This window comes from Mus caroli, chromosome 1 (genome assembly GCF_900094665.2).
Source record: "Mus caroli chromosome 1, CAROLI_EIJ_v1.1, whole genome shotgun sequence".
In the NCBI taxonomy this organism is placed as follows: Eukaryota; Metazoa; Chordata; class Mammalia; order Rodentia; family Muridae; genus Mus; species Mus caroli.
Window position 1 is genome coordinate 117,797,381 of NC_034570.1, and position 12,929 is coordinate 117,810,309.

The window sequence follows — 12,929 nt, forward strand, 5'->3', positions numbered from 1 at the left end:
GAGATACCATAGTCCTTTCCCTTTGCTGTGGGTCTCTGAGGTCCAGCAAGCCTACTCTACGGCAGGTCTCAGAGATAGGAGATTTGGACAAAAAATTGGACTCATATTTTTTCTTTTTCTGGAGCTTACTACAAACCTGTGAAATTGGTTTCCACCCCAAAGTGGCTAGAGTGGAATATGAACTTGGGCTGCCAGCTCTGGAGTTCACACTCTTAATCTGGGTGCCATATTGCTATATCAAGCTTAACTTCTAGTCTCCTTTCTGTCTGCACTATCTGGTGTTAAACAAAACCCTTAGGATTTCTTGCCAGTGATGCTCCAATAGCATTTCAGAGTTTAAATAAGAAACTAGCACACTGAAACAATGAGGGGCTGACCTACTTGAAAATCATTATTTTATTTTTAATCGTATGTATGTATGTATGTATGTATGTATGTATGTATCTGTGTGTGGCTGTGTGCACACCAGTTCAGGTGCTCATAAAGGCTGAAAGCAGGTGTTTGCATCCCTAGAGCTGGAGACACACGTGGTTGTGAGTTGCACAATGTAGCTTATGGGAACTGGGTCTTCTGCAAGAGAGGTATAAGCACTCCATCACTGAGCCATCTCTCTAGCCCTTCTCAGGATCTTTTTAAAATTACTAATGATGACTGACTTTAGGAACAAATATGGCAGTTTCCGAGGATCACTATACCAGCTAGCCCCTGTCAAAGAGTCTGAATATGAACTAAAGACAGACATTAAAAAGGACCAGCAACATCCATCAGAAACTAAACTGTTTTGTAAGCTATGGACATTGGATTCTATCTAAGCCATTTTCATGAAATTTACTCTTGCTATCTCCAGCACACACATTTATTTGTTTTGACGTCCAATTATTTATTTTCTTCAGGAAACTCTCCAGTGTCTGGAGCTGCTGGGACAGACGTGATTTGCTGACACTACCCTTTTCCTCTTGGAGTTTTGTTCTTTAAATTTAGGAAATTGCATCATTCAAAGCTCCTCTGGAAATCAGAAGAAATCTCATCCCAAAGCCTGAGTATTCTAGATAGAACAGAGAATGGGCTTGCTCGGTGTGCGTTTCTAAGATTCCTCATGGTCTTGAGAGTCACACTGATGGCAGAGATAGGAAGCCAGGAAACAGGGCCCTCCAAGAGCTACATGGCAGATCAATTTAACCCACAACAACTAAACTCAGCTCCTGCCTACCCACCTTTCCTCTTCTTGTCCACAGCCAGTTCATGCTGTATTTCAATATACCAATAAAGTCAGAGGCTTCTAATCTTCTGATGAGATAAGCCACATCCTTCCCTGAATCTCTCTCTCATGGGAGCTGACACTGGTGAGTTGAGACAAGTGTGGACTAATCTTAAAAGTTGGCAGGAGTAGCAGGGGAACATGAGAACCTCATGGGACAGAGCCTGGGGAGGGTCATTTTCTATAACTGTTACATTCTTTGTTCAAGAAAGTGGGATAGAGTGCATAGGGGGCAGTGCCAAGACTGAAGGAGGCCTCTAATAAGCTGGAGGCACAGTTAGTGTCCTCAGGACCTTTCTATCTCTTGCCAGGAAAATACTACATTTTATTTAAGGAATTGCTGGTGTTCATGGGAATAACTCAATGCCAGCAGCAGGTATAGGCCTTCTATTTGTAAGAGTGACTCAACAAGGCCGGGATAACAGAACCATCAATAATAAAGGTTCTAGAACTAATACCTGGTATTACACTGCTATGTTCTTGGGACATATATTTAAATCCTCAGAATCTTGGTTTTCTTAGCTAAAAATTGGGGAGAGTTGAGTCTGGAGAACAGCTTAGTCAGTAAAGGGCTTATATGTAAACATGAGGATCTGAGGTTGATACCCAGAACCCATTTTCTAAAATGTCAGGCATGGTGGCATGTGCTTAGAATTCCAATACAGGTGAGGCAGAGCCAGGCAGATCCCCGGGGCTTGCTGTAGGCAGCCAGCCAAGCTGAACTGGTGAATTCCAGGTTCAGTGAGAGACTGTTCCAAAAGAACATGGTGGATGGTATCAAAGAAATAATAACTGAGGCTGACTTCTGGCCTTCACATACACACACACACACACACATGGATATCTGCAAATATGTATACCCAGCATTCATCTATGAATACATAAATGAGGAAAACATAAATACGTTGTAAGTCTTACATGAGTTAATATTTGTGCGGTATTTTTAAGAGTGGGCCACATATGGTTGTAACTGAATCTATTAGAAACCAGATTTCCCTATCGAGAAAGGCTAGTGAATTTTATACACGCTTTTCTTTCTGTTTCTACAACAAATGATATTTAAAAAATAGTTGTGGGCTCAAAGAAGCTATTACTCACACATTTATTATTATAAAATTTAACAATGTGTTCCTGTTCAGAATCTTGTGATTTATTATGTAAGTCAATACTAAATAAAACACCTGATGCCAGGCACAAACTGCAGAAATAATATAACTTTAAAATGTCTCGAGGGTCCAGATAGAGCTTTCTGGGGCCCTGAGAACTAAAAAGTATACTTTTTGAGCTGTCACAGGCTGTAAAATGTCATAGGTACAATTGGATTATCACTGGGTGGCCGTCTGAGGAGTGTCACTAAAGGGTTTTTATTTTCTCTCTTTCAAGGGCGAGATTGCCTTAGTATATCAAAGACTGCCCCAATTAGAATAATGCCCAGCAGTTATTTTTTGGATAGACAGGTACAATGTCCAGACAGTGGGTAAGGTTCTTGTCATGCAACTATGATGACCCAAATTTGATCCCTAATACCGACATTAAGAAGTTGGGCATACTAGTGAATACTTTTAATTCTAGTACTGTCCACAAATAGATACTTGGAGGTTGCTGGCTAGCCAGCCTAGCCTGCTCTGAGAGTTCTAGATCAAAGAGGGATCTCAGCTCAAGACAAAGCAAAGAAAGAAAGAAAGGAAAGGAGAAAGAAAGAAGAGGAAAGAAGAAAGAAAGAAAGAAAGAAAGAAAGAAAGAAAGAAAGAAAGAAAGAAGGAAAGAAGGAAAGAAGGAAAGAAGGAAAGAAGGAAAGAAGGAAAGAAGGAAAGAAGGAAAGAAGGAAAGAAGGAAAGAAGGAAAGAAGGANGAAAGAAAGAAAGAAAGAAAGAAAGAAAGAAAGAAAGAAAGAAAGAAAGAAAGAAAGAAAGAAAGAAAGAAAGAAAAAGGCTAGAAGGCCCCCATGGAACAACCTTAGTATCCTTTGGTATATAGACAAACTTGCATTCGAAGGCATGAACCTGTATACACATGTGCACCCCAACATATATACACAAATAAAATAACGAAGGAAGCAAAAATAGCTATCGGAGAGAAAGGGGAAGCAGAAAGAAAATAAAGTGCACAACAGGGCTTAGCAGCTGGGAAGAACACTAGCTGCTCCTTCAGAGGACCCACGTTAGCTTCACAGGAAGGGTGCTCACAACCACCCATGACTCTCACTCTAAGGAATGCAATGCCCTCCTTTGGCCTCTGTGGCCACTTGTTTGCAAGTGTACATGACCATACTCATATACATACATAAAAATAAATCTTTAAAAAGACAAAGGGAGAAGAGAAGGGAGCCATGTGGGATAAAACCTTTCAGGAACGCAGTGAGATAAAGAAAACCACTCTGATCATTGTCCCCTCATTCTCTTGGCCAGGATCCTGGCAGTCATTATTCAGAGCTCTGAACTACTCCTTATGGGAGCAATTTAGATAAATGCAGTCTGCTCTCTGCTTTGCATTAGAAGCCTGAGTCTATAGGAATAGCCTCAGAATGCAAGCTGGAACTCTTTTTCAGAGCTGCGGTTCAGCAGATGACAAAGCTACTCTCTCACCAGTAGAGTCTATAAGTTCTGGAGCTTTTTGGTTTCTACAGTACTGAAAAGCACGAATGAAATTCATACAAATAGAAAAGTCAACTCTGAATCCCTGACTTGGAGTTTCCATCCTGGTGAACTTTGCTTTCCTATAGCTTTGAGGAACTGCTAAAGTAGCGATTTTGAAATACTTGGCTTGTTCCAATATGCCAGGAAGCTTGCTCAGAGGTTCCTGCAGCTTGGTAAGCTCTGTGCAGATGAGGGGATGGGATCTTGCAGGAGTGGTTGTCCCACACCCTGGAAAGGGGCTAGGCACGTGGCTTGGTCAGTAAAGTGCTTGTCATACAAGTATGAGAACCTGATATCAGATTCCCCTGAACCCCCCAAAAGCTGGGTGTGCAGTTTCAGTGCAGAAGAGGCAGAAGCAGGGACTCTGGGGATCACTAGCCAAACTGGTAAGTTCAAGATTCAAGCCAGAGACAGACCGTGTCTCAAACAACATGGACAGGTCCTGAGAAACGACAGCAGCGGCTCTGTGTGTTTACATGTACATGTATATGTATGCATATATATAGATATATAGATAGAGATATATAGATAGAGATATAGATACACAATTTAAATAATAAAAAGAGAAGCAGGGAAGACATTCCTGCAGGTAAGGAAGAATAGCCTGTCCTTTCATCAAACCTTGTTCCCCACATCCTGTTCCAGCAATTTATCTGTCTATTCTGTAGTTATCTGATGTACAGCCCCATCATGTTTTATGTTTTATGAGCCCACAGCACTGATCATGGGCGGCCTCCACGATCAATGGGCAAATAGTCAGGGAATGCTCATTTCCTTACGGCCACCCACCCACTCTGCCTCCATGACCAAACTCCAGCCAGCAAAGGATTTTCTTCCTGTTCTCTCAGAAGCTGACTTGCCTGACAGGAGCCTTACCCTTTTCCCAATGAGCTTCCTGTCTTGCCACGTGTAGGAGGAGCCACTGGAGTACTCGCTGCAGGTGCTTGACAGCGATAGCTCACTGCCGCTGCTGCAGCTGTTGCGAGGACAGAGGTGATCAGGGATGACAACCCCTGAGCCAGAGTGTTTCAAGGCAGGGGTTCCTGATTTTGCATTCTGGAGGTGTTCCTGTAAAAGCAGGACAGGGCTCAGCAAAGTATTGGCTTAAGAATTAAACACCCAATGATCTTAGAGTAAGTGGTTAGAAGATCAGGTTTGGGAACCACACAGATCTTAGGCTCAGTGTGTGTGTGTGTGTGTGTGTGTGTGTGTGTGTGTGTGTGTGTGTACATGTGTGTGCATGTGCTTGAGGAGGCTATGTGGGGAGGGTTATGTGTGCATGGATGCTCAAGTGTGTGGAGACTAAAGGACAACCTCAGGGTGTCATTCCTTGGGATACTTATTTAAAGAATATGCTCACTGGCCTAGAACTCACCAAGTAGACAAGGCATTCTGGCAAATGAGCTTCAGGGACCTGTTTGTACCTTCTCACCACTGAGGTCACAAGCATATGCCACAATGCCTAGTTTTTACTACTATTTGTTTCTGGTTTTTAATGTGAGTTTTTTGGGGATCAAACTTCAAGTTTGGGAGGCAAGCATTTTAAGAACTGAGCTAAGTCGTGCCCCATGCCTAGCCCCCACCCCCTTTAGCTCTGCTTCACACTGTTTGGCTCCAGGAGGTTATTTAGTGTTGCTAGCTATGTTTTCCCTATCAAATGCATTGAAACGGTAAGATCGGGTGTGAACTGCTAACACGAGAGTGCTATGAGGTTCCAGACATGAGCATATACTTAATAAGTGTCTGATCTACAGAGAGTGTTCAGTTTATCTCAAGGTACCATCGTTATCACAACAATGGGTTCTCACTGTATCCAGCCATCCTGTAAGAGATCAAATCAATATCAAAACAAGACCCGGACGCAAGGAGTACAGCTGGTGGGAGAATGTTTTACTACCATATATGAGAGCCAGGGTTCAATCTCCAGCTCTGCAGAACAAAATGAAGCAACAATAACATACCCCAAATTCTCCAGATGGAAGACGACACATTCTTGGTTATCGGACTCAAGAGCATTGGCAATAAACTTTAGCTGAATGTTACAAATCAGGTTCTATACTGCTACAAAAATCACATTCTTGTGCTTATTTCTCCCAGAGGTCTCATTGGTAGAGCGGGCAATATCACTCCTAGGTTCCCTTCTAGTGGGGAGGTTATTCTATGTCAGCTATCACATAAACCCCAGTTTATCTGTGCAGACTTGTAAGATACCATGTGCCACAGGAAGGCACAAAGCTAAGGTGTCATGTATCGCCATCAGAGGTTTTCTCATGTCTGGTCGGCTGTATGGGTGCTAACAGCCTCCATACCTCACAGATATGAACCTCACACAGAAGGCTACGGTGGTTAGAATTCTAGGGACCCGCACAAACCATAGGCAACAGATAAAGTGGTAACCACCCACCCCCGTGCATTTTGACAGCCACCTTGCAGGGGTAACGGATGAAGCTCCGCAGAGTGGACAGGCTAACTTAATTTAGCATCCGAATCCTGAACAGGAGTTCTCCATTACCATCTAATTCTGGCCTATCTTTAGAACGCCTTGTCTGAAACTCTCCAGTCGGGAGCCATCTGTCTTGGTGTCACTTGCAGAGGTGTGAAGCCTCGTACTTATGCAATTTATTGACGTTTTATGGGTGCCATTAGTACCTGAGTACTTATCACTGTCCTGCAAATGCAACTCTAAATGATGGTGAGAAACACCCCAACCTGCTCCCCCCACCCCAACCCGGCAGGCAGCCATGATGGGAGAGTACTTGTGGTAAACCTTAAACCCTCACAGAGTGCAGAGGGCACATTTAATTTTCTTGCTAATCAATAACTATAACACTCAATCATTTCATCTGCCTTGCTACAGATACTTTATTTTTTGCTGCACAGTGATCTCTTTAAGTGATTGTTTAAAAAATGCCAAGAATTTTTTTCATATCCTATTTCTCTCTGCTGAAATCTGGGACTAAGAATCATAACAGGGGAAACTTGTCTCAAGACCTAGTTTTCAGAACTATTGACCAATGGTGTCCTTAGATATTGTTAGATATAACTTAGTTAGTCTATACTTGCTTCTTAACAGATATCTAGAGCTAGCCAAAAGCTCTATTTACTTTCTTTTTTCAGATAGGGTTTCATCCAACCCTTGATGGCTGGTCTTGAATTCACTATGTACCAAATTTCTCAGTTACTTTCTGTTGTGACAAAATGCTCTGACAAAAGCGACTTAAAGGGTGAATGGTTTCTTTTGGCTGAGAGTTTCAGAGTGTTGCAGTCCATCATGGCAGATGATGGGGAGTGAGGCTGTGAAGTGGGGGAGTAGAAAGCTGGCTGGTCATGTTTCCATATTCAAGAATGGACTCGAGTGGGTGTAGGATACACCCCTAGTGACCACCTTCCTCCATTTATCTACCTCTCCAGTGTTCCAGAACGTTCTAAAAGAGTGCCATGGGCTGGGAACCAATTGTTCAAACATGCAAGCTTATTTGTGTATGGCAGGGGGAGGGAGCACTTCACATCCTAACTACAACACCAAGGATGACTTTGAACTTCTGATCTTCCTACCTCTAATTCCCCAGGCTTAAAGGCATGCACTACCATACTCAGTGTATACGGCCCTGGAGATGGAACCCAGCGCTTTGTGTATTAGTTTTCTACCAACTAAACTGCATCCTTTTATCCCTCTGTGGCTCCATCTTACAAGACAGCCTGGCATCAATGCCTCTGCTAGTGTAGACATGTAGAAGTCATCCCTATGTAAACTTCCAGAAACATTCCATTAGCTATGTTAATGCTTTAAAGGTCTTTAGCCCCGTCTCTTCTGTTTGGTTATAGGATTTATCTGGTGGCACTTGTTAAATAGAACAGCTTCTGCTCTGAGAGATTTCACCCACACTCCAGGAAACAACTCTCACTGCATCTTGCCATGTGACCTAGAGTTAAACACCTCCAATGGCTTTCCATTCTCTCATGAGTTCTGGTGACTTTTTCTTCTTCTTTCTTTCAGGATACGAGAGTTTAGATGTGATCTCTTGCCCATCTATCCCTACCCACTGTCTAACAAAGCCACATCTGTTTGCACAGATACACTCAATACCTAGGCTTGAGAAAGCAGAAGCCTTGTTCAGGCATTAGCCATGTGCACACACCCTTGAGCGGAGGGATTAAAGTGACAAGAAACTAGAATGTAGGAGATGGGTAGACTTGAGAAAGAACTGCTAGCTCTCTCAAGTTGACCTTGAGTGCCAAGAGAGATGCTATATAAGATACTTGAGGGAGGTAGGGAAAGCCTGCCTATGTAGTGGGAGAGATTAAACAAAGAGGTGTATTAAATCATGCTCCTTATGTGCTTACAAACCATACAGGGATCTTGTCCAATGGCAGCCTCTCATCTGGTACCCGAGCACTTCCAATGTGTACAATAAAATTTGTAAGAACTGAAAATTCCCCTCATCTTATAGAATTGAAGACTTTCTCCCTTCAAGACCCCATCATACTGTCTGTGCTATGATGCCATAACTTTTTTAATACTCTGGAAATGGAAGGGAATGAAAGCTCTCTCTTCAGGATTCTAGTTTGATGCATACAACGACTACCTCTTCTACTGTTATCTGATTTAAAGCCTATGGCTGAGAGCCTACACCCATCTTCCTAAAGTTCTTCTGAGAGGTAACTGTCTAAGCTCTATTTCTATGGACCCACCTTCATCTCTAGCACTGCTGGGGTGGAGAAACCATAGAACATAGGTGTAGGCTGGTTAGAGAGGAATTCTCCACTAAAGGGAGGTAGAGCCAGTCCTCCATTTGGGGAACTCCAACCTTGCCTACTTAATTTAAAAAGCAGGCAGACTAGAATTCAACTGTCATGCTTTCCTCTGATGTTTGCTCTTATCCAGCAATCATTATCTGCTCTGGTTAATAGTGTGGTCAAGCACTTGACTTCTGAGGTTTGAGTCCCTGCTCTTCAATATCCCAGCTCTTTGATTTTGGGGGGAAAGTTACTTAACCCCTCTATACCCCAGTTCTTTTTTTAATCAGTAGAGTTCACTTGTTACATCAGGTAATTTTGAAGGTTGGTCAATCCCCAAGCATATGGTAGAGTTGAGAATTTCTAGGTGTTGCTGTGCACACACATATGTACACACACACTCACATGCACACACATATGTTGAGGCTCTTCAACTAAACTGTAAATTTATAGACTCCTCATTAAAGAACCTTGTGCCCTCCCTCCAGCCTTGACCAGACTGGCTTAGACCTTGTTTGCCACAGTTGCTAGCTCACCTATGGTGCAGTCTTCTGACCTAGGTAAAGCCTTGTCTGTCACATCTGCAGCTTCCTGCAAGAAGCTGCCTGCTGAGCAGCTCAGCTTGTTTTCCTGACAGATCCTGACAAAGATTCCAGGAGATCCTGGCAAAGTGGGGGAGTGGTCCCCTCCCTTTATAAGCTCAGACTCATAAGTATACATTGGGCCTTGATCAGAGAACATTGTCTTGGCTCCTTATTTCTCTTACCGCCTTTCCCATCCAACCCCCAACTTTCCTTTCAAGAACCCAGTAACCTGTGGCTGCTGGCAGCTACATAACCTTATTTTACATCTATTAGGATACCACCAGCATCTGATACCTTGCACATAAATTCTGAGATAGCTTTATTAGACAATAACACAAACTGAGTACACAGTATTCCTGGGGATAACTGATAGAACTTTCTAGAAACACGTTCGGGTAGACAGCTTTCTTCATCTTCCTTCCTATGGCTGTGGGTAAGCTATCCCCTGCCATGCACTTATTTCATGTACCAGTCCCATTTCCTTTCTGCTCTCTGCAAATGCAATGTCTACTACCATGTCTACTATTCTACCATGATAGATAGCCTGCATCCCTGAGAACTGTGAGCCCAAATGAGCCATCTTGCCCTTAAGTTGCCATGTTGGTTATTTTGTTACAGCAAAAATACATGTAAGTAAGATTCCAAGCCCAAATCTTAGCCTAATGTTACAGTGTCCAATAAGGTACATCATAGGGAACCAACCAACTGGAGACCCATAGACACAATGCATCCTACGAGTCATAGTTGTCAATGGAAATATTTGGTGATGTTTATTAAATACTATTTGTGTGGATAGTGCATATTGGTTTCCTTTCCAGCATTATCTTATTTACATCCATTTAATTGGTAAAATCGATACCTTGGTCCACAATAAATGTCTCTTTCACATTCTGTTATAGATTAACAACTTGAATGGTTCATGTTCTCTGATATTCATAATATAAGAAATGCAAAATAAAAGCTACAGTTTCAGTTTAATGATATATAGAAACACAGAGACCGAAGCCAAGAGTTTCTTTCATAAAAACTAAAAATTTTCAAGATTCATAATCTTAAGGTCACAGTATAGATCAGGGGCTGTGAGGTCTTTGCAGATGTAGAAAATGACAGTATTTTACTGAAATGTCATTCCAATTTAACGAGAATATTTATATCAGATATGGAATATATTATCTGCAACTGACAAAATTATATGGCAAAATAGAAGTCTCATTTTCCACGACTTGCGCCTGCCACTTTTAAACCTAATATTTTTCAGTATGCATTTATATGGCTGTTGTGGTTTTTTTCCCAATAACTCTTTTTAAGCCAATGCAAGTTAAAAGCTGCCGTGGTTAAAGTTTTACCAAACAAGCACAAAGAGAACCCAAACGACAGAGAGAAAAATGCAGAACCCATGAATTTTTAAGAATTCATATATAATATATCATAAGAGAAGAAGAGATAATACGAGACGTGGGCTTTAATAAAAAGCTCCTTGACCATTACTCAGAGATTCTGATGTGTAATCAATACCCAAAAAGCTATCTTGGGGACAAAGCCAAGATTTACAATACTTTTGCAGAGAGTGACACTTCCTGCTTACTCTATCAACAGGGGAACATGTTATTGAATTTCAAAGAACACAAGAAATAAGGTGTTGCTTTCTGCCTGAGGATGCTTTAGAGATGTATCTGCTTGTGACATCAGAGTTGATGGAAGTAAGAAAACAACCTAAACACCATTCCATGGATACAGCTGGGAGACTCACATGCAGCTCAATATCTGTCCATGACAGTGTCAGACTTTGGCTTCCTCCTGCCTCTGAGAGCAGATCACCAGATGAGAGCCATGACATGTGAGTGGCGTTTCTAATGTGAACCCAAGCAGAGATGTTGGGTAGCATTACTTTATTTCTTTGTTTCAAAGTCTGACTTGGGACTGACAGACTTCTAAAGGGTTTGGTAGGTTCCCTTTAGGAGAAACCATGTCAGAGACCCACGCGAGTCTGTTCTTGCTCATCCAAGTCCTCTCTCTGTTTGTTTGTATTTGCAAGTTGCATTTTATAGAAAACACTCACAATTTTACAATCTGACAGTTTGCCTGGGCAAATTCTTAGAAGAAAATAAAAAGATGCACTGGGTTGGGGAGATGGCTCAGTTAGTAAAGTACTGATGTACAAATGTGAAAATCTGTGTTTGATCTTTAACACTCATAAAAGAGTCTTTGCCAGGGAAGAACATGCCAATTGATGACCCAATACCAAATAGTCAGCTCAAAAATGTACATAAAGTAGCATTAAACAAACTGAGCCGGTTGTACTGATATATTTAGGAATATATATGTATATAATAACAATTAATGAAAATGTCTATTATTTGACAGAGAGCAAGGAGTGGGTCATATGAAAGGCTTGGAGGGAGGAAAGGAAAGAAGATGATGTAATTATAATTTCAAAAAATAAAATATTTTTTTTAAAAGAGAGACATGATCATGTAAGCTTACTACCAGAGAGCTAGAAACAAAGAGACAGGAAGAACACTGGACCTCTTGCAAAGCCAGCCTTAGAGGTTAGGTTATTTCCAGGCCGGTCAGAGATTATGTCTCAAAAAAAATCTCTGATGTAGCAGGTTTCCCTCAACGTTGACCTCTGATTTTCACAGGCACTCAGACATACACTACAGATATAGTAGTTGGCATATTGATAAGTGATAGGAAAACCTTAATACATTTGCTGGCTAGTGTGACCATTAACTTTTGATACTCTCATTAAAAAAGTGAAAATAGTCACAAGGTTAATTTTATTATGTTCAGGTGTGGTTAAAAATCTAAGTGAATAATTATAAAAGTGACCTTATATCTAAACAGTACTGATCTTAGGAAATCTTCCTTTGGACACATTTTAACTTAAAGTTATTAGCGTCATCTGCTTGAAACAATTAATGTGAATAGAAAATAATTGCATCAGGGACCTGGGGACTCAGAAGATTCTGTGCATTAATACTTCACGTGCTATTCAATTATATAGTGATTTTTTAATTTCAGTTTTGTTTGGGAGATCTGCTACAGTGAAGATGTTTCACTATATTAATCTTTATACTAATTGCTAAGGCTTTCTAGTGGACACTAAATTTGATTTGTTTAATGGCAAATACAATAAAACCCATGATTTATATGTCATGTTTCTGCCAAGCTAGTGGCATTTGAAAAAATGATCTCTGTTATTCTGGTTTGTCTTGGTCATAACTTTGATAATTTCAGAGTTCAAAATATTCTAATCCAGTGGGTGAATAATGTGGCCAAGAAAATCCTTTCTAGCAAAGAGTGAACTTGTTCCATAGTGAGGCCGATCCAAGGGCTGGGAGATAGCTCATGGAGTGAAATGCTTGTAGCAACAGTGAGAAGCCCTGAGAGTCCATCCTCAGAAACCACTTAAAGCTGAACATGGTAGCACATGCATTTATAATTCTCTAATCCTGTGGTGAGATGGGAGATGGAGAGATCAGAATCTTCCATGAGCACCTAGCGTGCCACACAGTGGTGAACAACAGGAGACCATGTCCCAAACAAGGTAGAAGGTGAGGACCACCACCTGAGGCACCTGAGGTCAACCTCCACATGTAAGCTGTAGAAGGTATGTTTTTCCCAAATATACACAAATCACAACACCTCCCATGCATGATGGAGGAAGAAGAAGAGAGAGGGAGAGAGGGAGAGAGGGAGAGAGGGAGAGAG

The 12,929-nt window shown here is 41.5% G+C and overlaps 1 protein-coding gene across 1 annotated transcript in view; it reads right to left on the reverse strand.

The window, feature by feature from the left end:
* Positions 1-12,929, reverse strand: part of Nckap5 (NCK associated protein 5) — an 805,148-nt gene that overhangs the window by 116,005 nt on the left and 676,214 nt on the right. Inside the window, 3 exon segments of the mRNA XM_029471137.1 lie at positions 4,771-4,962; positions 10,966-11,044; positions 11,046-11,065. Coding sequence (XP_029326997.1) covers positions 4,771-4,962; positions 10,966-11,044; positions 11,046-11,065 — 291 coding nt within the window.